Source organism: Zootoca vivipara, chromosome 2 (assembly GCF_965207765.1).
Source record: "Zootoca vivipara chromosome 2, rZooViv2.hap1.1, whole genome shotgun sequence".
Classification (NCBI taxonomy): Eukaryota; Metazoa; Chordata; class Lepidosauria; order Squamata; family Lacertidae; genus Zootoca; species Zootoca vivipara.
In genome coordinates, this window is record NC_142584.1 from 117,118,253 (window position 1) to 117,140,803 (window position 22,551).

Sequence of the window (22,551 nt, forward strand, 5' to 3'; positions counted from 1 at the left end):
CAAGTGGGCGCAATTGTGGTGTGGACTAATGCTGGCACCCTGAACCTCAGTCGCGCCTGAGATGATTTTACCTGTCACAAGGATAAAAAACTCATTCACATTGCATTTCACACACATCAACAATCCACCCTCCATTTGGCACATTGAGCACATAGCATCCTCAGAATGTACATTGCAACTATCTTTCAACAAAGACAAGACAGATGACAAATTACATTTCATCAATGGCAAATCAAATACATCAATATTAGCAATATTAGCATGTACAGAGTGAAACTTAATGCCATTTGCAAAACTTAGTCCTGTTCCAGGGAAAAAGTTCTTGCAGCTCAGGACTTCACCACCAGGGGTCTGGAGTCCAGAGCGTTGCTTAGCAACTGGCACACCACTTGCTTCATCTCTTGCAGCAACAACAAGATGACGGGACTCACCTGCTGACCGACTGTCAACACACAAGGTTCCCAAGCTGGTGGTTCCCTTGCCATTCACAGGCTCTTCCAGAGAACACGTTATCTGGTGGTGGCCCAGCTGGCGACCTTGGCCTGTATCTTCTTCAAGATGACGTAGGATGGAACAATGCCCCTGCTCATCAACAATGGAATCTTCCAGGACTTTGCACACGGGCCCCATTGCATTCCTGGGAACTGAGCAGCCTTGCACAGTGGAAATTTCCATGCCTTGGTCAAAACAGCCCTCGCAAGTAGCCTTGCCTTCAGCTGTGGCAAAACAGCCCTTTGCATCACAGGAAAGCTCCAAAACAGCAACAAGCAACTGGGTGACACCCTGGACATTTTCAGCCTCATTGGCTCTGCGTTGTGCCAAAACAACCCCCACCTTTGGGGTTGGGCATGCAGGGATCGGCCATGGATCCTGGCTGACTGCCAAGTCTCCATTTGGGATCGTAGCAAACTTGCTTTCATTCCCATTTGTCCACCTTTCAGCAAAGCCTCTCAAAGCATTTGCTTCCTTTCTGCCCACAGCAGACCAGCCCCCTCTTGCCTCCCTTACTCCCTCTTCCCTGGGAGTGGGCGTGACCACAGCATTCCATGCTGCGCCACGGGAATTTAGCAGGAGTGCTGGGGTGGCATGCCCTCTGGCAACGATGTGCAAATAGGGCAAATAAAAACCTTTGAAGCTGCCATCATTAAGTAAACAGCTCTTCTCCCGGGGTGTCAGCTTACTCACGTATCGCAACGATTCATTCAGCTCAGCCTCCGTTAGCAGACGGACCTCCGGAAGAGAAGATACCAGCGAGATTAATGCTCCTTGTTTGCACAACCTCCCAGCTGGAATTTCTACAGCTTTCCAAAAAACAGCAACTTTTCCACAGCTCATGGGCACTTGAAAGCTGAATTTATTGCCTCCATAACCTATTAGCGGAGTTGTAGAAGCGTAGCAAAAACCCCTTGCTTAGCACGCTTGTCAGGCATCTATTTGCCTGCATCCAAGTCCAAGCTGCGTAGCAGATAACTGTCCAGTGCGCTCCCGTTGCGCAGTTTCTGCTTCTATCACGAAAGTCAAACCTCGTTTCCTAAACGTCTCGGAATTCTTTCTTCTGAAGTTTAGATAACAGTTCAAACTGCAGCTTGTAGCAGCGGAAACTTTCCAGCTTTCAGTGCTCGTGAAATAAATCACTTTCACTCCCTTGTTCATTAAAACAAGTAAGATTTATTGACATTTTAAGATAGCTTCACCCAGGAGTATTTAACTCCATGATGCTGCAGCTCCGACGAACAGCATAGCAACAGACAGAACAGAAACAGACGATGTCATATATACAGATACACAATAGCAACAGGTACTACTTCCTGTTTCCTGTCTATACGACACGTCACAAGCCCCTTGTGATACAGGACGACTGCTGAGCTATTTTCCTCAGCTCACACAAATATATAAAAGGATGTCATATAGAAGAGGGTGAAAGGTTGTTTTCTGCTGCTCCAGAGAAGCGGACACGGAGTAATGGATTAAAGCTACAATAATGAAGATTCCACCTAAACATTAGGAAGAACCTCCTGACAGTAAGACCTGTTTGACAATGGAATTTGCTGCCAAGGAGTGTGGTGGAGTCTCCTTCTTTGGAAGTCTTTAAGCAGAGGCTTGACAGCCATCTGCCAGGAATGCTTTGATGGTGTTTCCTGCTTGGCAGGGGGTTGGACTGGATGGCCCTTGTGGTCTCTTCCAACTATGATTCTATGATTCTAATGATGGCCATCAACTTGGAAGGTTTTGAAAGAGAATTCCTGGAGGATATGGCTATCTGTAGATAATGACCTCCACTGTAATAGGCAGTATGCTTCCGAATGAGAGCGGATCAAGGCTTTTAGAGGCCCCAAGCACTTAAAAGCTCTTGGTGCCCCTTGCGTATCTAATTCAAAATATGAACATTAACACATATATTAAGTAAAATAGAAACATCGTCACCTGACCCCCCCAAAAAACATTAATAAACCGTAAAATAAAGATTGACTTTTTGAAATGAAGCAAACCCTACATTCACTTTCATTATTCATTACTACTTCCTTTCACAATTTTATTTTTACTTATGCTTCTTTGACTCCATGCCGAAGAGGTTCTGATCCCAGATTGAAATAGGTCAAAATATTAGCTTGACCCTAGGTCATGTGATCTCTCAACTGTTCCCCTGCTTGACTTATTAAAGCTTGCCAAGGGGTATGAGTGGGTGGATTCAGGAGTTGTCAATGCATCCTCATGGAAAAGGGTAGTCCTAGTTGTCTTGAAATTTGTGGTGGCTTTATCACTCCTGAAAATTTCCAATATGAGCCAATTGGTTTATGATGACTACTACTAAGTGATAGCTTGTACCGGTTGTTTGGGAAGTGCAAATGATGGAGAGGATTGTGGCAGAACATTTGCGAACATAGATTCTATGAGCTTGGAGCTTTTGCAATTGTCCTGCCACAAACCAGGGCTGGGTCTACCTTAGCAAAATGGTGTTTTGCTAAGACTCTTCAAAGAAGCTAAAAATCACACTCTACCAACTTCACTTTTTGTAGTTAGGTGTGCTTTTGTGTTCAGATCAAGCCTGAGTATGATAATGTAGCACTTGGGAATAAAGATGCAGCCCAGAAGCCCAGCACTGGAGGCCAACATAGAGAAGACCTGCACAGCTACCATGTACTTCCCCTTGGTGCTCAGGTAGGTAGGCACAAAGGACACCCAAACACTGCAGAAGACCAGCATGCTGAAGGTGATCAGCTTGGCCTCATTGAAGGACCCTGGAAGCTTTCTAGCTTGGAAAGCCACCGTGAAGCAGATGGCCGACAGGAAGCCCATGTAGCCAAGGACAGTGTAAAACATAACAACAGATCCTTCATTGCATAGAAGGATGATCTCTCCAGCCTGGGAGTGCATGTCAAAGTCTGGGAATGGAGGAGAGGTACCCAGCCAGATGGTGCAGATAATAATTTGCATACCGGAACATGAAAGGACAATGGAGTTGGCCAGACTCTTCCCCAGCCATCTCCTCGCCTTGTTCCCTGGCTTTGTGGCCAAGAAGGCCAGAACCACAGTGGTGGTTTTTGCCAACACAGAAGAGACAGCGAATGAAAATATGATGCTGAAGGCTGTTTGTCGGAGAAGGCAGGTCACTTTCCTGGGCCGGCCAATGAACAGGAAGGAGGACAAAAAGGAAAGCAGGAGGGAGATGAGGAGGATATAGGATAAGTCTCGATTGTTAGCTTTGACTATGGGAGTTTCCTTGTATTTAATGAAGATTCCAAGGACAACACCAGTGGTTAAGGAGAAGAAGTGGGCAAAGCAAACCAGGAGGATCCCCAAGGGTTCTTCATAAGTGAGAAATGTTACAGTCTTGGGGATACATTTGTCTCGTGCTTGATTTGCATGCTGATCTTCTGCGCATTTGGTGCAATGCTTTGCATCTGAAGAAAAGAAGGACTTCAGTATCACTAACAAAACTCTTACATCTGTAACTGTGTGTATTCCAACACAGTGGGACAATATACCGATGTGGAAGAGGTCAGGAAATCAGAGAAGGACATTTCCCTGGCTGTGGACGGGATTTACTTGAAGAGCCCTAAATCGTACACAGACTGAAAATGGGATGCTTAAGCCATTTTTGAGCATTTTACTCTGACGTAGGCATCATCAAATTTACTTCTTAGGAACCCCTAAATCTCAGAGTATGAGAACAGATTACAGAGTGTTCTCCTTCTATAAGGAAAGTTTATACATGTTCTGTTTTATTTCATTGATTCTTATTTTTGTTCCAATTCTATTACCGTATACTTAGCATGGAAAGTATCTCTAAGGTGTGCACAGAAAACTAAAGCAACAGCAGGCAACTTAAGCACTGATCAGTTATTTATAAAAATGTTACCCTAATACAAGATTACAATATATGTAGAAACGAATACCACTCCTTGTCCTTCTGACGCACTTCACCTCACAGACTCCGTGCTCTCACCAAGATCATAAACAAACTCACAGCTCTCCCACAAAAATCTGACAAACTGTTGATCTCACAGTTCTTTCTGTAACCTCTGCCCTCTTCTCCTCCAGGTCCTGTGGAGAGCATGATTTAACCCAGAAAAGGGATGCAGAGCATGGTGCGGTCTGCCTGCTGATCTCCCCCTTTCCCTCCGCAGTGTATACAGGGAAGGTTTCCCAAAGTAATTGCTTTGAACTGTGTTGTGTTAACGGTGGAGACTGAAATTACAGAAGCCTTGAAAGTTGAAAAATGCCGTTAAAATCTTCACCGAAATATCTGAATGAATGGTTTATTTACTCATCAGTGAATGTATTAAAGATATCAAATTAATGTACAGACGGGAATACTGTACAATTGTAGCTTGATCTCAACCAGAATGTGTTCCGGGAGTCCATTTGACCTCCCAAACCGTTCAAAAACCAGAGCATTCACATACAGGTTACAATCGTTCGGGATCCGATTTCTTCAGCAGCCAAGGCATTTAAGATCTATGGTATGACTGTATTGTGGTACCTCTACTTACGAATTTAATGCATTCTGAACGCATATTCGTAAGTCAAAAAGAATTGTAAGTCAAATCCCATAGGAATGCATTGGGAGAAAAAATTCGTAAGTAGAAAAAATCCTATCTAAACCACATCCAAGATGGTGGATGGAGCGCCGTTCGTAAGTAGAAACATTCGTAAGTAGAACTATTTGTAAGTAGAGGTACCACTGTAATACAATTTCAATCTCAGGACCTCAATGAAAGGAAAATACTGAACCACAGCATCCTCATTCGAGAGAACATGTAAACCCACAATCAAAATGAGATCCACAAATCACATGGTGCTGGAATGACCTCACTGCTGGCTGTAGGTGACTGTCCCTGGGGAGGGGCATTCTGTGAGCAGGGTGCCACAGCCAAATGAATTCATTTCCGTCCATACTCCTCTAATTTCAGATAGTGTGGGCATCTGGAAGAAGGCCCTGACTTATGAATGTGGTGTTACAGAATCTTAGAATCATAGATTCTTAGAGTTGGAAGGGAACCAAATGTCACCTAGTCTAACTGCACGGAATTTTTCTTTGGGGGCGGGGAAATGTTGGACATGGAAATTAATAAATCCTAGAAATTAATAAATGGTAGGTTTTTTTTTAATTATTTGGAGTATTGAACGGAAGATTGAAAGCTACTGGAAAAATACAGACTAATCTTCCATCCAAGTTGGGGCCTCACGTGACAAAAGCTGTTAATGGCCCATCTGAGAGAAATTCTTTTGCCTGGCGAAAAAAGGTTGCCATGGTGATGGGGTGTGCATTTGAAGTGTCAGGAAAAGACAGTCCTTAGCAAGGTTTGCTGGGAAGAAGAAGGCAGTGAAGGAGGAGAGCCCCTTCTTGGACGGGCTGGCTGAAGACTGGCAGGGAGAGAGGCCTTGCAGTTGAGTGCTGCACTGCTATGGGGAACAAGACCCTCTTGAAAGGACCATACTCTAAGACCTGGTTCAACACTGTGAGAACAGGGCTATGGACTAGATGTCCTCTCCCTCACCCACCTTCCTGAACGGAGATGGTACCTTCCGCACAAGGAGCACAATCATAGCAGCAAACAGGCTCCCCTTCTTTAGTCACTCGGGCATATCCAGGGCGACAGCTTTTGGTGCACCTTGAATGAGGTACAACCTACAAAATAAGGAGAAGGGGGATCAAAGAAGATCAACAGAATTAACAGACATCATCTGAAGGCCCTGACTGAAGAAAGTGCTCAAATAAAAATCATTTTTAGAATATTGATGCCAGATTAGAAAGCTTAAAAATGGGAATGAGACCCTTTCAAATTTTGTAGGACTGTGCAGAGGTCATCTTGTTTCTGACATAAAGTTTCATCTTTAAAAAGGATAAAGGTATTTAGAAAAGGTCAACTAATTAAACTATTGCCTTTTAAACTGTGTGTGGGGTTTACTAAAAAGCCAATGTATCATTACATCATCAGGACATCTGAGACGTCAATCGACGGCAGAGGCAGAACACCTAAATATAAGAGAACTATTGCTAGGTATGAAATCAGAAATGAATGAAAAAATGTACTCTTTAAATGAGAAATTTGACAAGATGGGAAGCAAGATAGAACAAAATCTGAAAATGATTGAACAAAATTCTAAGGCAATAGCAGACTTGAATAAGCAGCCAGAAGAGATAAAAGGGAAAAATAGTGAGATGGAAAAGGTTACCCAGGACTTGATTGAGAAAGTAAACAAACAGGAGGAAATAGTGAAACGATATACAGAAGACTGCAGAGTGTGTAAAAGAAATCAAGAAAGAGTGAAAGATGAATTACAATGATTGAAAGACATGCAAGAGGCCATGTGGGATGCGCTTGCGATGCAGGAACTCCGGCAGAATGATTTGACATTGAGGTTTAGAGGAGTGAAAGAAACTCCAAATGAGAATGTGGAAACAATTATTATAAAAAACTTGGCGGAATGGATGGAATTGCAGGAAGAAGACGTATCCATTTGTGTGGACAAAGCTTTCAGAACAAAGTCAAAACAAGCAAGGGCAGGAAAATGGCCAAGTGACTGTTTAGTCTTCTTGAACTCCAGAATACTGAGGGACAGAATAATGCAGAGGAAAAAACAGCAGAAATTGAAAATAGAGGACAGAGAAATTGTGATAATTCAATAAGGGGTGGTTCTAATAAAAAATTCAAAAATAATTGGGAAAAAATTTGGAATATATGTAAAAGAGCTTGGGTTAAAAACAAATATCTTGTAAAACTCCCAGAAAGAAAGTATATGGAAGCAGCAGAGATGTGAAAAAATCTGAAGCCAGGGAGGAGCAGAAGGGGAAGTCGAATTGTAAAGAAGATGTGAATATGAATATGAAAATGTACAAAGCAGGAAAAATGATGCCGTAGAAGACAGGATAAAGTATGCTGGAAACGTACATGATTGTCTATTCGTATTTTCAGTTGGTTTGTATTTTAGTTGGATGTTTTGTTTTGTTTTATATTTATTTTTAAATCAATAAAGATTTATAAAAAATAAATAAAAATAAAAATAAACTGTGTGTGGGATTTATTGTTCCTGTTTGCTGCTATGATATATGTTTTTGTGTTTTTATAAGCAGTCGGCATTAAAGCCCACATGGCAGCTATGGCTCCTCTGTCAACTTTGGGCCCATTGATGCATTGTCATCTCTCCCTCTGAGTGGATGAAAAAGGGAAAGTGTAAGGACAGCCTCTCCACTCTTTGCTCCTCTCCAACTGAATTCCTATGCAAAACAGAGAAAGCAAGGAAAACAGCAGAGATGTACACATCTGGGAAGTGGCAGTCTTCCTGGGAATGACCAGCTTAGGGATAATATAAAATGGGCCCCTATTGGGAAATTATCCAAATTTAGCAAATTTAGCCTCTGTGGTGTAGGGGTTAGAGGGTTGGACAAGAACCTGGGAAACCAAGGTTCAAATTGCCACTCAGCCATGAAGCTTCCTGGGCGACCTTGGGCTGTTCACTTCCTCTGAATATGTCCTACTTCACAGGGTTGTTGTGGGAATAAAACAAAGAGGCAGCAAACCATATATAGCATTTTGAACTTCTCTATAGAGAAAAGGTGAGATATATCAGGTATAAAGGCATTTCTGAGGTACGAAAGCTAAAGAAGTTGAAAGAAGCCACTGAAGCTTGAAGAAGAAGAAGAAGAAGAAGAAGGAGGAGGAGGAGGAGGAGGAGGAGGAGGAGGAGGAGGAGAAGAAGAAGAAGAAGAAGAAGAAGAAGAAGAAGAAGAGTAGTTTGGATTTGATATCCCGCTATATTGCTACCCGAAGGAGTCTCAAAGCGGCTAACTTTCTGAAGTCATTTCTGAAGTATGAAAGCTATAGAAGCTGAAAGAAGCCACTGAAGCTTACGGAAGAAGAAGAAGGAGAGAAGGAGAAGGAGAAGGAGAAGGGGAGTAGGAGTAGTAGTAGTTTGGATTTGATATCCCGCTTTATCACTACCCGAAGGAGTCTCAAAGCGGCTAACAATCTCCTTTCCCTTCCTCCCCCACAACAAACACTCTGTGAGGTGAGTGAAGCTGAGAGACTTCAGAGAAGTGTGACTAGCCCCAGGTCACCCAGCAGCTGCATGTGGAGGAGCGGAGACATGAACCCGATTCACCAGATTACGAGTCTACCGCTCTTAACCACTACACCACCCTGGCTCTCGTGTGGTCAAACTGCCCCTGAACTGCCTATAAATGCAGTCCAACATGGTCACATGTTACTTTTACTCTCTCTCTTTGATGTTCCTTCACTCTCTCAAACTGAATTGATTAACTTAAAGTATATTGTACATTTTAAGTTTTTTACTGTTATATTTTACTGCCACTGAATTATTAAGAGATTGCCCTTCCAGGGGTCTTGTATTGAACTGTCAAGCTTATTATTGCCTCAGTCAACTTTTACAAATTGATCTGCTGCATCCTGAGTCCTCCCTGGAATCATGTCCCTTCTTGGAGATGCTACTCTACTAACAACTGCACAGGCATTCCCCCGGAGTCTTTCGGGGCATGAATCCGGACAGGGTATAAATGCAATAAATAAATAAATGCAATCACCTTGCTGAAGTTCCCAGGCCACACAATGGCTTCCGGATTAATGGTGAATTTTACGTCGGAGGATGTCTGTTCCTCTATTTTCCCAACCTTCATTCTGCTGTGAGATTTATTGGGAAACACAACCCAGTTCCAGATATCAAAGTTGGCAGTCAGCTCCCCATTCTTATCAAAATACATCCCTCCTATGGATGAATTAGAAAACTGGATTTCTTCTAAGAAAGTGTGAAGCTAGAACGGCAGAAAAAACACCAGCATTTAGAAAACATGGTATCAGGGTTGCATGTGAGAGCTGCAGGCTTATATGCAAACTCCATTGCAGATGATAGGAAACTATATAATTGCAAAACAATTGAAGGATGTTTCCTGGGCATCTGATATATCAAATCTGTTCATGAGCTTGAATATTTTGTGGGATGTAGTCTTGTTTTCCTTTGACAATTGAGGAAGGTTCCAGACCTCTTACTAATTTGGAGCGAATTTGTGTCAGCTATATTTGATGACTTTTGGGCCAGTATAACAGGTCCTTTATCAGATTTTTAATCCTCTTGGGGATAAGACCCAAATAAATATATATTGAGGACACGGCCAGGAAAGTGCTTTGATACTCTAGAAAGCTTGCATGTGTTTTAATTTGCTTTAATCTATCCTATTGTGATTTCAACTTTCTATAGGTTTCAAATATAGGGTTCAAATTAGTGTTTAAAATTTCTTTCTACTTATTTTATTATTTTAACTGTTTTGTAAACTGTTTTTCATCAGTCAAGCGATATATACATTTTATGAAAATATATATTAATGTGAGTGAATGCTCCTTAACTATTTATAATATCCTATGTCCCCATACTTTTCTTTATAAATTAGTTTATAGTACAGCTATAAAGATAGATGAACGATATCAAAAAATTCTCAAGACGTCCAACTAAAGACAATTGCAATGAGATAAACTACAAAAATATAAACTAGAATTAAGATTCCAGAGATGGACACCCTGGTAAACCCTAGTAAGGGCTGCCGAGAGCGAGTGGGGTTGAAGACTAGTGCGCCTCGAAACGCTTTCGCTATCTCCGAAGCGCACAGCCGCAAGTCCGACGAATCTCTGAGCGATCAAGTTCTCCGGCCAAAAATACCATCTTAACAATTTGGACTCTTGCAAAAAGACTCTTGCAAAAGTTTAATTTGGGAAATCAATTTGATCACGGGAAGGATTCAAAATGGAGGTCGCTCCTTCCCTCCTGCGTTAGCGGCCGAAGCAAGTAAGAATCGCTGCAGCAGTAAAGGCTTTGGGAACAGCTAATTCTCAAGATCCAAGCCTTGGAGTCTCCTCTGTAGCAGGGCAAGGGGGGAGTAAAAGACTGAGCAAAATTTATGCCCTGCGAAGACAGGACTGGCGAAGGAAAAGCCACTTCTCTTGCTGGGAGGGAGAAACCGGGTCAGACGGCTAGTTACATTGTAACGGTGTAAGAGAACTGATTTATTATATACATCGTTTCTAACTTCGATTACAAAGGAACACTGTAACGGCCAGGACTCCTGAAAGAGATATTTTAAGTATCGGGAAAGACTGGCAATGTATCGACCTCTTTGTCATCTTTTCTTTTTTATTCAGTCCTTGATTGCTAGTTTAAAGACTGTGTTTATGTGGAACTGATACACTCTGGCAGTTACAGCCGGCTGGCGGACACTGGGAAAATAGTGACCTTGACATTCCAACTCCACAAGGCTGGGGTGTTTTGACTGAGGGGAAGGTTCCCAGCAGAAAGGAAAAGTATAACCAATACACTATTGACAGCTGAACTGGGGAACCCTCGGCTGATATGGCTGGCGACGGCTCAGGAGCAAAGCCAAGAAGAAAGCTATCGGTGTTGCCAACTTTTGAAGATGAAGTCCTTAAAATGTTAAATACTCTAAAAGGACAGGATAAACTACAGGAGACGCAAGATAAACATACAGAGGAATTCAAGGACTTAAAAGAGAAAATCGGAACGTTGACCCAAGATGTTCAACAGGTGAAGACAGATGTGGTGGGGATAGAGAATAGAGTGACACACCTGGAAAATATAAGAGTCCAAGATCTGGAAAGCCAGCATTACCAAACCCAGGTCCAAATTGCATTTTTACAGATGAGAGAGCGCCAGATGAATTTGAGAATTCGATCTTTTCCAGAGATAGAGAAAGAAGATTTGAAAGCTGCTTTAATTTAGGAATTTATGACGGCGTGGGACTTAACAAAGGAAGAATTAGAAGCAATAATTGTCAAGGCTTACAGATTTGGAGCAAAGTCAAAGAAGAAAGAGACGAAATTCATAAATGATTGCATGGTGGTTTTCCATACCAAAGAACAAAGAGACAAAATCCTAGGTCTTCAGTACCAGAAAAATTTGAAAGTTAAAGGAAAGCAGGTCATTCTTTTTAAAGACATTCCAAAATTCTTTTTGAGTCTTAGAGATAAATATACAGATTTGACATTTCTCCTCAGGAAGAAAGGAATATTTTTTCGGTGGGAATTTCTGGAAGGGCTTTTTTAAAAAATACCAGCAGAAGAAGATTTGGATTAAATCAGTGGATGACAAGCTAAGATTCTTGGAAAAAAACGCAAAGGATTTTGAGGTGGAAACAGGAGCAGACATAGATCCACAGGCAATATCACCACTTTCTTCGATTTGAAATTGCCAGGAGCAGGACCAGGAGCAGAACCATCCGCAACCTAAGCAATCAAGATGGCATTGAGAATATTTTCTTGGAACGTTCACAGTTTGAACTCGAAATTGAAAAGAAACCAGGTTTATCATGTGTTGCAAAAACAGAATCTAGACGTGATATGCTTACAAGAAACACATGTGACAAGAACTCATAGAAAAATTTTACAAAATAAAAACCTGGGTCAAGATTTTATATCATCGGATAAAACGAGGAGTTATAATTTATGTGAAGGAAAAATTTGAGGCAAAATTGATATTTAAAGACGAGGAAGGCCGATATGTGGCAGTTGAAGTAAAAGCACAAGGCGAAAAATTCTTAATGGTCGGAATTTATGCACCAAATGATGCCAAAGCTGAATTCTATAAAAAACTACATGATAGACTGCTGGACTATTTGGATTACAAAATAATTTTGATGGGGGATTTAAATGCAGTTGTTTCTACGATGATGGGCAGATCACAGAGACAAAAAATAACAAAGGAGGGAAGATTACCTAAGTCTTTCTTGAGTTGGTAGAAAATTTTGACATGATAGACACTTGGAGATTAAAAAACCCATTAGAAAAAGAATTCACGTTTTTCTCGGATGTCCATCAAACAGGCTCCAGATTGGATTATATTTGGATCACAAGAGATTTGACCCCAAAAATAACAAGGGCAGAAATCTGCCCAAAGACATTTTCTGACCACAATGCAGTTCTGCTGGAATTAAAACTATTTGCACAAGGTTCGCATAGATGGAGAATGAATGATGCCTTGCTGAGGAATGAACAGATTGGTGAAAAGGCCCAAAAGACCCTGAAAGATTATTTTGAATTAAACCTAAATAATGAAACGGAAAGCAGGGTCATATGGGACGCCAGTAAAGCGGTGAAGAGAGGATTTCTGATTCAACAGAATGCAATAAGAAGAAAAGCACAAGAAGCAAGAAAGGAGAATATTATAAATCAAATGAAAGAGGAAGAGAAGAAATTAAGAATTAATCCAAAAAACCAACAGGTTCAAAAGGAAATAAAGGCCCTACAAATACAATATTCTCAGTTAATAAACCAGGAAATAGAATGGAAAGTGAAGATGATGAAGCAGAAATCCTTTGAATCTGCTAATAAATGTGGAAAGTTGCTGGCATGGCAATTGAAAAAGAGGCAAAAGCAAAATACAATAAGCAAGATTATACAGGAGGAAAAGATAATAGAGAAACTGGCAGAAATTAGAAAATGTTTCCAGAAATATTATAAACAAGTATATAAGAAGGATAAAGAAGACACAGGAGAAATGGATCAGTTTTTGGTTAAGCATGGTTTGCAAAAAATTCCGATACAAAAGAAAACCCTACTCAATTGTCAGATCACAAGGAATGAAGTGGAGACAGCAATTAATCAAATGCAAGTAGGCAAAGCACCAGGACCAGATGGGCTGACTGCAAAGTATTATAAGACTTTAAAAGAATGGTTGATCCAGCCCTTGATGGATGTTTGTAATAAAATACTGGGAGGGGATTGGGCACCAGAGTCTTGGAAAGATGCATTCATCACATTGATACCGAAACCGGAGGTGGATAGAACCCAAGTAAAGAATTATCGTCCCATCTCATTATTAAATGTGGATTACAAAATTTTTGCAAATATTATGGCAACAAGATTGAAAAAGGTTCTTAATGATCTGATACACCAGGATCAATCAGGTTTTTTGCCTGCAAGACACATGAAGGATAACATTAGAAATATTATTAAAAAATTCCTTCAGTAGCACCTTAAAGACCAAATAAGTTTTTATTTTGGTATGAGCTTTCGTGTGCATGCACACTTCTTCAGATACACTTGAAACAGAAGAGTCAGACCCTTATGTATATACAGAGGGTGGTGGGTGGTGGGTGGGAATGGGTGATGGGCTGATGGGAGTGGTAAACCTGTAGATGGCTGTTAACGACTGCTGATGACTGCAATTGGTCCTGCGGGGAAAAAGCAAGGGCTGAGGCGCTAAAGAAAGCTTGATCATGCATAATGAGATAAGAATCCAATGTTTTTGTTCATCCCAGGTGGCTCCATGGTTTTAAGCTTGGTAATGAGTTCCAATTCAGCAAAAATAAAAACTTAGTTGGTCTTTAAGGTGCTACTGAAGGAATTTCTTTATTTTGCTTCGACTCAGACCAACACGGCTGTTGTTGTTGTTTAGTCGTTTAGTCGTGTCTGACTCTTCGTGACCAACACGGCTACCTACCTGTAATTAGAAATATTGTGGATGTATTGGAATTTTTAGAGGCCAAAAAGAATACAAAGGCGATATTGATGTTTATAGATGCAGAGAAGGCCTTTGACAATATTTCTTGGAGTTTTATGAAAAAAAATATGGAAAATATGGGAGTGGGGCAAAATTTTATGAATGGTTTGAATGCAATCTATTTTGAGCAGAAAGCGAAAATTATAGTTAATAATGTGGTGACTGAGGAAATAAGAATTGAAAAAGGAACCAGACAAGGGTGCCCACTTTCTCCCTTGTTATTTATAACAGTTCTGGAGGTTTTGCTGACTATGATTAGAAATGAAGAAGAGGTCAAAGGAATTGTGGTGGGGGCAAAACAATATAAACTAAAAGCTTTTGCAGATGATCTAGTATTAACATTGCAGGACCCAGAAACCAGCGTAATCAAAGCGCTGGATATAATTCAGGAGTTTGGACAAGTTACAGGATTTAAATTAAACAGGACTAAAACGAAAGTATTAGAAAAAAGCCTATTACCAGAGGAAAAAAATAAATTACAAGAGATTACTGGTCTGATGTTTGTAAAGAAGGTGAAATATCTTGGTGTGAACATGACTGCAAAAACTTGAACTTGTACAAAGATAATTATGAAAAAATGTGGAATGAGATTAAGAGAGATTTGGATATATGGTCTAGTTTGAAGTTGTCATTGATGGGTAGAATATCAGTTATTAAGATGAATGTATTGCCGAGAATGCTATTTTTATTCCAAGCATTACCTATAATTGACAAGATAAAGTGTTTCAAGGTATGGCAAAAGGCATTATCTAAATTTATCTGGCAGGGGGAAAACCCTAGAATCAAGTTTAAGATTCTAACAGATACAAAAGATAGAGGGGGATTTTCCCTGCCAGATCTGAAACTCTATTTTGAAGCTGCTGCCTTATGCTGGATGAAAGAATGGTTTTTGTTGGATAATACAGATGTACTAGATTTGGAAGGTTTTGACAATGCTTTTGGTTGGCATGCATATTTATGGTATGACAAGGTAAAGGTACACAAAGGTTTTAAAAACCATATAATCAGAAAATCGTTGTTCAATGTGTGGATAAGGTACAAGGTAAAACACCCAGGTGGATCTCACCTGCAGAGGCTAAGGCCTTTAAAAGGCGAAACATGGAAACCAGATGGCCAAAGTATAAAGATATTTTGATACAAGAAGGAGGCCAATATAAGGTGAAAACATATGATCAGTTGAAGGATGTTTTAACTGATTGGTTACAATATCATCAAATAAATGAGGTTTTTAAGATGGACAAAAAAAAATAGGTTTTCAGTCGGAAGAATCCAAGCTGGAAACGTTACTACTGAACTCAAAAACGAAAAATCTTTCTAAGATGTATAATTTATTGCTGGAGTGGCAAACAAAAGATGAGCAAATGAAGTCAGTAATGATAGAATGGGCTAAAGATGTTGGACATAACATAATGATGGAGGACTGGGAAAGGATGTGGAAAAAATCTATAAACTTCACTGCATGTAATGTTTTGAAAGAAAATATGATGAAAATGATGTATAGATGGTATTTAACTCCAGTTAAACTAGCAAAGATGTATCATACACATGACAATAAGTGTTGGAAATGTAAAGTAGTGGAAGGAACATTTTATCATATGTGGTGGACTTGCCCCAAAATAAAAGACTTCTGGGATAAGGTTTATAATGAATTGAAGAAAGTGTTCAAAAACACTTTTATTAAAAAACCAGAGGCCTTCTTATTGGGAATAGTCGGGAAAGAAATACCAAAGAAAGATGTCACTTTTTTCTTATATGCTACAACAGCAGCGAGAATCTTGATAGCACAAAAATGGAAGACGCAGGATATACCAACGGTGGAAGAGTGGCAGATGAACTTGTTAGACTATATGGAACTGGCTGATTTGACCGGGAGGCTTCACGACCAGGGAGAAAAGAAGGTGGAAGAAGATTGGAAGAGTTTGAAAGTTTATCTGAAAAAATATAATATTGTGATTGATTAGTAAGATATGGATTTTGAATTATAGTAGAAGTTGTAGCTTAGGAAAAGGTTTAGAGATAAAGGAAAAGATGAAACGATAATAAACAATGGTTAGTATAATTAAGAATTTGTGAATTATAAGATAAGACAATTGGTTTATGAAATAGAATTGCTAAATAGGATTAGTATTGAATCGCAGCAGTGAGGACTCGAGGAGGTCATAGCATAATGAGTAGATCAGATGTCAAGACCAATGAAAGTTTTGTTTTTTGTTTTTTTAATTGTATGTTGTTATTGTTTCACTTCGTTGTAATTGTGTTATATTTTGTTTTGTTTTATAAAAATAATAAAGAATTTTTTGGGGGGGGGGAAAGATTCCAGAGATGGACAAGGTATTTGCAAAAAAGGGGAGAGGACAGACCTGCCATGGCTGCAACCTTTGACGTTCCAATCTCTCTCCTCTACCCGCCATTAACCTCCATTTTGATCTGGATGAATATGCAGCATTTAAAGCCTGAGCAACAAGTTGGATCCCGTAATAAGTGCTGTAGCGATCTTGAGACCAGATTGCCTCAATATTCTCCTGGGACAAAGTTCCCGGTTGTTCCGTGCATCTTGTCCAACCCTCCATAGGCACCACATTGTTTGAACACGAACAAGAGAATGCTCTCTGACAAAACGGTTCAGATGTGTATGAAAGTCGAGTATAGTATTGACATTCTGCTTGTCTTGGTGTACTCCTTACAAAGGACAAAGAACCTTGGCCAGGCGTGTTGTAAGGTAAACCACAAAACAAAATCTCGTCAATGTCCAGAACATCCGTTGTGATCCAGACTATCCCCTGAGATCTCTTCACTTCCTGAAAGCGTTGTAAGTATGTGATTATATAACTTCCATGTTCAGAGTCTCCATAGTAAATGAAAACCTTGACTTGTCTCAGGAGAGATGGTTTAAAACGCAAGGATGACATCATCTGGATGGAAAAAGGAATTATTTCCACGAAAGCAACACAAATCTCACTGTGGAGCAGCAGAGGTTTGATGGCACTCAGGAACCTTTCTCCATTGCCATTGTCTGGAACAAAGAGACCAACCCAAGTCCATCCAAAATGCAGCAGCAACTTGACAATCCCCCTGTACTGGGGTTTTTCTTTTGGGACCATCCGGTAGATAAAAGGAAACTGTTTTTTTTCCTTGAGATCATATGCAGTAGAGCCCAAACTGATCTAGTAAGAAAAGGATTGGTGTCTTGTTTTCAGGAATACAATAGAAAGGCCCTGTCACATGACAAGGCCAATGATCACGTGACATCTAATCCAGTATCCTGTTCTCACAGTGGCTAACCAGTTGCTTCTGGGAAGCATTTCATGCCTCCGATGGAGAATCTAGAGCTCACAGAGATGGAAGTGGCTCCAATGAATATTGAGGCAGAATAGGGCATCTGGGGCTTTCAGGGGTCATGGCATTCCAACCCCTTCCTAGAATCACAATGGGTAACTTCACAGAAGGAGAGGCAGAGGCAGAAGCGAAGCAGTGACATGGTCTGCAGGAGTGCATGAAACTTAATCTCCATGCTCATTTAGCTTCTAGAGACAACCACTGGTCTTCTTAAGAAAGAAGAAAGAAGAACTCTTGGAGAGCAGGGATTGGGAAAATTTGGCCCTCGGGATGTTCCTGAACTACAACTCCCATCAATCCCCACAAGGATGGCGAATGGCCAAGAATGGGTGGCTTGGTAGTTCAGAAACCTCTGGAGGGGTGAAGGCATTTTTCAACACTGGTGGAGATATAGAAAAGAGGAAGGAAACATAGCTGGTCTCCAAAGACCTACCTGGGGCATTTTGTAGATGCCCAACATGCTTGAAATCTGTCTGCCAATTTCAGAAGTAGTTGCTTCAAAAACAGCTATAACATTACTCTGTCTTCCACAGCTGTAGCTTGGAATGCTGTCTAGCATGGCATCAGCCGCTGTTCTGACATCAAAAGCAGCCTCATAGATGTTGTAGCCCAGGGTGACATTGGGTAAAAGCTTAGGATTATGGTTGATCTCTTGAATGGCAAATAAGGGGGACAGGAAGGGAGAAGGGTACTCTAATGTTGGACTGCAAATGAATAAACAAACAAACAAACAAACCATTGTTTCAACTGTTCACTTGAAGGAGTAGAAACTTGTCCAGGTGCTCCCACAAGGAAATAAATAGTTTTTAGGAGAACTTGCAGCTTGGGTGAATTTGATTTGAATGATAACTTACAGTTTCTCGAGCTCAGAGACTTGACAGGAACTATTGACAAGATGGGGGGGGGGGAGAAATAGCAGACATTTTGTCCGGAGAGGACAGGAAACAAAATCTCTCAGGTTTCATAGGCAGAGTTATCATAGACATAGTGGCTTCAAACAACTGCTGGCTAGGTTGCTAGACAAGCAGTGGCCTTGTGTGCAGGGCCGATGCTGGTTTTTTTTGCGCCCTAGGTGAGATCACCTTCTGGCGCCCCCCATCATATTTCAAACACAGATGTTCCAAAGCAGTGGCAGTCCTGCTACCACAGAATAATAGTGCAGGGTGGGGAGGGAGGGGGAAGAGAGAGAGCAGAGAGAGAAGAGAGAGAAAGAAGGAAGGAAGGAAGGAAGGAAGGAAGGAAGGGGATGAAAGAGAGAGAGGGAGGGAGATGGAAGGAGGGGGGGGAAGAGACAGACAAGGGAGGGAGGAGGGGTGAGAGGGAAAGAGAGAGAGAGAGGGAGGGAGGAGGGGGTGAGAGGGAAATAGCGAGAGAGAGGGAGGGAGGGAGGGAAGAGGGAGGGAGGGAAGGAAGGAAGGAAGGAAGCGGGCGGGGGGGAGGTAAGAGAGAACTTGGATGGACTTGCAAAAGCATCCCAGAACTGGTGCACCAAGAGAGCCTTGCCTCCAAGCAAGGCAAAGAGCAAGGCTCTTCCTTGCTTGCATTTAACTTGCACAAACTTCCCCACCATTATCTGACCTTCCCTTACAAGCAAGGAACGGGGACAGGAGAAGCCGGGGTCGAGGGGACGTCGGACCCGTGTCCCTCCCGGCATCGCTGGACTGCACCTCCTCCCCCAGCCGCCGACCCAGGGGCTACGACGGCGAGAGAGCCACCGGCAAGGGAGGCTAGAGGAAGGCGGCGAGCGGGACGAGGGAAGGCGAAGGAGGAAAGAAAAAGACCATTGTTGCATCGCCACTTTTGCCTATATGCTTGGCTTGCCTTCCACTGCTTACCCAGTTAGAGTTCTGGGCATTTTCTGTGCGCTGGGCAGTTGCTTATGTTACGCAAAATGAGGACCAGCGTAAAAGGAGTGAAGAACACAAGCTAACACAAACATTATAGAGGAGTACCAGCGTAAAAGGAGTGAAGAACACAAGCTAACACAAACATTACAGAGGAGTACAGTAGGTGAAAAATCTCTATATTAAACGACGAAAAGATGGTGTGAGGGACAGAGCATGGGTTACAGTAACAAAAAGGGTCACGCCTAGACAAATTTTAGCTATATTTTCTCCCCCCCTCCCTGTTATTGCAATAAACAAAACACAATAAAAAACCATTTAGATTTAGTGCGTCTGTGCCTGAAACTGAAATAAGGCCAAGAGGCACTTAGATGCTGCCTCTCCATAACAAAACCTTCTTTCAAAGTCAATAGATGGGCAAAGGAGGGAGAAGGGTTTACCAGGGATGGCCAGAAAACAGGTGCTATCTCTGGCACACAGCAGTGATTGTGAATGCAGGGTGGGTAAGATACAGTCACTTACAACATAACAGGGTTTCTGGGGTGCTGGAAAAAGTCAGGTTTGTTCATTACAATACCACCTTGATATATGACCCCACTAATGAGGTGGTCTCCTGGCCTGTAATAATTCAACGGATCATGATTCTTTTTCCTATTTAATGGACATTTTGCTTTCAGCATCCCACTGACTCCATGGGGCATTAGCAGCAGAAATAGAAGCAGAAGTAATATCATTCTGGCTATGCCTGCAAGAGTCATACACTCTTGTGGCTGCAGGGACATTAGTAGCACACCTGGTCTCCTAAAATATCTTCAAGCAAAGGTAGACAAAGGAAAACTCCCACAGAAAGCAGCTCTACCTACCCCAAATCTCTCAGGCCAGGCTTCAGATAGTTATATCCCAGTTCTTTTTTTCAGGCTTGTGACAATAAATTACCTCACCCTGCCTGTGATTATGATATTTATATTATTTTTGGACTCAAAGGCCATCACTGGTGAAATCCCTGGACTAGATAAATAAATCACCATGATTTTGATAATTATAATGTTCAGAAGGTCCACCTCCCTGGCATCTGTGTGTGACTCAATGGGCAGGGGCAGAGCGAGAGCAAAGCATGTTTGTGAGAACTCACAGATGGGGCTGCCAATTTGGGCCCTGCTAAACTTGAGGAAACTTCAACTTAAGTAATATCCCAGAAACTACAGAACAGTTATGATGGACCAAGACTTGTAAGGCAGGACATGATCCAAGTTTATAAACTGGTCTCTTTCCCTTATGGGATATTCCAGAACTTCTATAGAGTCCAGAGGCCAACCAGAGTCTATTGACAGCAAGGCGGCTAGTAAGCCTGATATTTATTAAAGGAAATAAACTGTTGCAACAGGGTCCGCACTCACCACACGCAGGAGGGAGGGAGAACCCTGAACACCACCCTCCAAACATCATACATACATCACTGAAGGAAGCAGAAATTTGAGAGTTTTGCTTCTCTCCTGTCTGCCAAGATATCTGTTATTGCCTTTCTTGATTGCCTTTTCTGGGTAGCCTGGCCATTCCTTTGAGATGGCAAATGCTTGAATCTCTTATGCATATTGATAGTGTGCTCAACTTCACAGATACTTGCCAGACTGTATTTGAAAGGGGAGGTATAAGCCCCTACTGTCAAAGGACAATTGGACAGCTTCTCCCATTTCCTTCCTCCCTGCAGAGATATATTTGAGGTCAATTTGGGAGAGTCAAAATGGTTTCAGGGTTGTTCTCAGGGGCGGAGCAAGCGGGGGGCAGGGGGGGCGTTAAGCCCCGGGTGACAGCCTGAGGGAGGGGTGTCATGGCGACAGCCTTGTGTAGTGTGCGGCGGCTCCACGGTGTTCCGCTCACGCTTGGCGGCCCTTACAGGGTGCCGCTTTCCCGTGGCATCCCTTAATGGGCCGCTGAGCGCAAGAGGTGCTCCGTGGATCCGCTGCACACCAGCGGCACCTGATCGGACTGACTGCGCCCACTCTCCCTGGGTGGAGTTGAGGGATGGGCCAGCGAGGCGACGCTTCTTGGGTAGCTCTCGCTGGCCCGCCCCTCAACTCCACCCAGGGAGAGCGTCATGAAATCACGACAAATGCATCGTGACGTCATGACGCTGCAGAGCGGTGCCCCGCCCCCGAGGTGCCTCCGCGTTTGCCGCCCCAGGTAACGGGTCGGCTAGCAACGCCCCTGGTTGTGAATGTCCTGTGTGAGTATCTGGAGGTGGCTGGAGGATGGATGGTGGCTAACGGATGGAAGTTGAATTCTGAGAAGACAGAAGTATTGTTTTACCGGGGCGAGCATGGGGGACCCCCTGGTATTGAATGGTCTTGAATGGGGAAACTGTGCCCCAGAAGGACCAGGTGCGCCTGAAGGACCAGGTGTGCAGGTGAGTCATTTTGGACTCACAGCTGTCCGTCGAGGCACAGGTTAACTCTGTCTACCAGCTCCACATGGTATTCCAGCTGAGACCCTACCTGCCCCAAAACTGCTCCACGGTGTTCTGCTCACGCTCGGCGGCCCTTACAGGGTCCACTCTCCCGCGGCACCCCTCAATGGGCCGCTGAGCGCAAGAGGTGCTCCGTGGATCTGCCGCACACCAGCGGCACCCGATCCGACTGACTGCGCCCACTCTCCCTGGGTGGAGTTGAGGGATGGGCCAGCGAGGCGAGGCTTCTTGGGATGCCCTCGCTGGCCCGCCCCTCAACTCCACCCAGGGAGAGCGTCATGAAATCACGACAAATGCGTCGTGACGTCATGATGCTGCGGAGCGGTGCCCCGCCCCCGGGGATGCCTCCGCGTTTGCCGCCCCAGGTAACGGGTCGGCTAGCAATGCCCCTGGTTGTGAATGTCCTGTGTGAGTATCTGGAGGTGGCTGGAGGATGGATGGTGGCTAACGGATGGAAGTTGAATCCTGACAAGACAGAAGTATTGTTTTACGGGGGCGAGCATGGGGGACCCCGTGGTCTTGAATGGTCTTGAATGGGGAAACTGTGCCCCTGAAGGACCAGGTGCGCAGGTGAGTCATTTTGGACTCACAACTGTCCGTGGAGGCACAGGTTAACTCTGTCTACCAGCTCCATATGGTATGCCAGCTGAAACCCTACCTGCCCACAAACTGTCTCACAAGAGTGGTGCATGCTCTGTTTATCTCCGCCAGGTCCATATAACAGTGATTCTAAAGGAACTTCACTGGCTCCCAGTACATTTCTGAGCACAATTCAAAGTGTTGGTGCTGACCTTTAAAGCCCTAAATGACTTTGGCCCAGTATACCTAAAGAAGCATCTTCAACCCCATCGTCCAGCCCAGACACTGAGGTCCTCCTACAAG

General features: G+C 42.7%; 1 protein-coding gene across 1 annotated transcript; it reads right to left on the minus strand.

Moving 5' to 3' along the window:
* Positions 1-2,988: 2,988 nt before the first annotated feature.
* Positions 2,989-19,015, minus strand: LOC148687165 (vomeronasal type-2 receptor 26-like). The gene is made up of 5 exons (XM_088662531.1): positions 18,940-19,015; positions 17,795-18,012; positions 9,047-9,274; positions 6,007-6,133; positions 2,989-3,902 (listed from the first exon to the last, which is right to left on the minus strand). The coding sequence occupies exons 1-5, from the start codon at positions 19,013-19,015 to the stop codon at positions 2,989-2,991; spliced, it is 1,563 nt and encodes a 520-aa protein (XP_088518657.1).
* Positions 19,016-22,551: the final 3,536 nt, after the last annotated feature.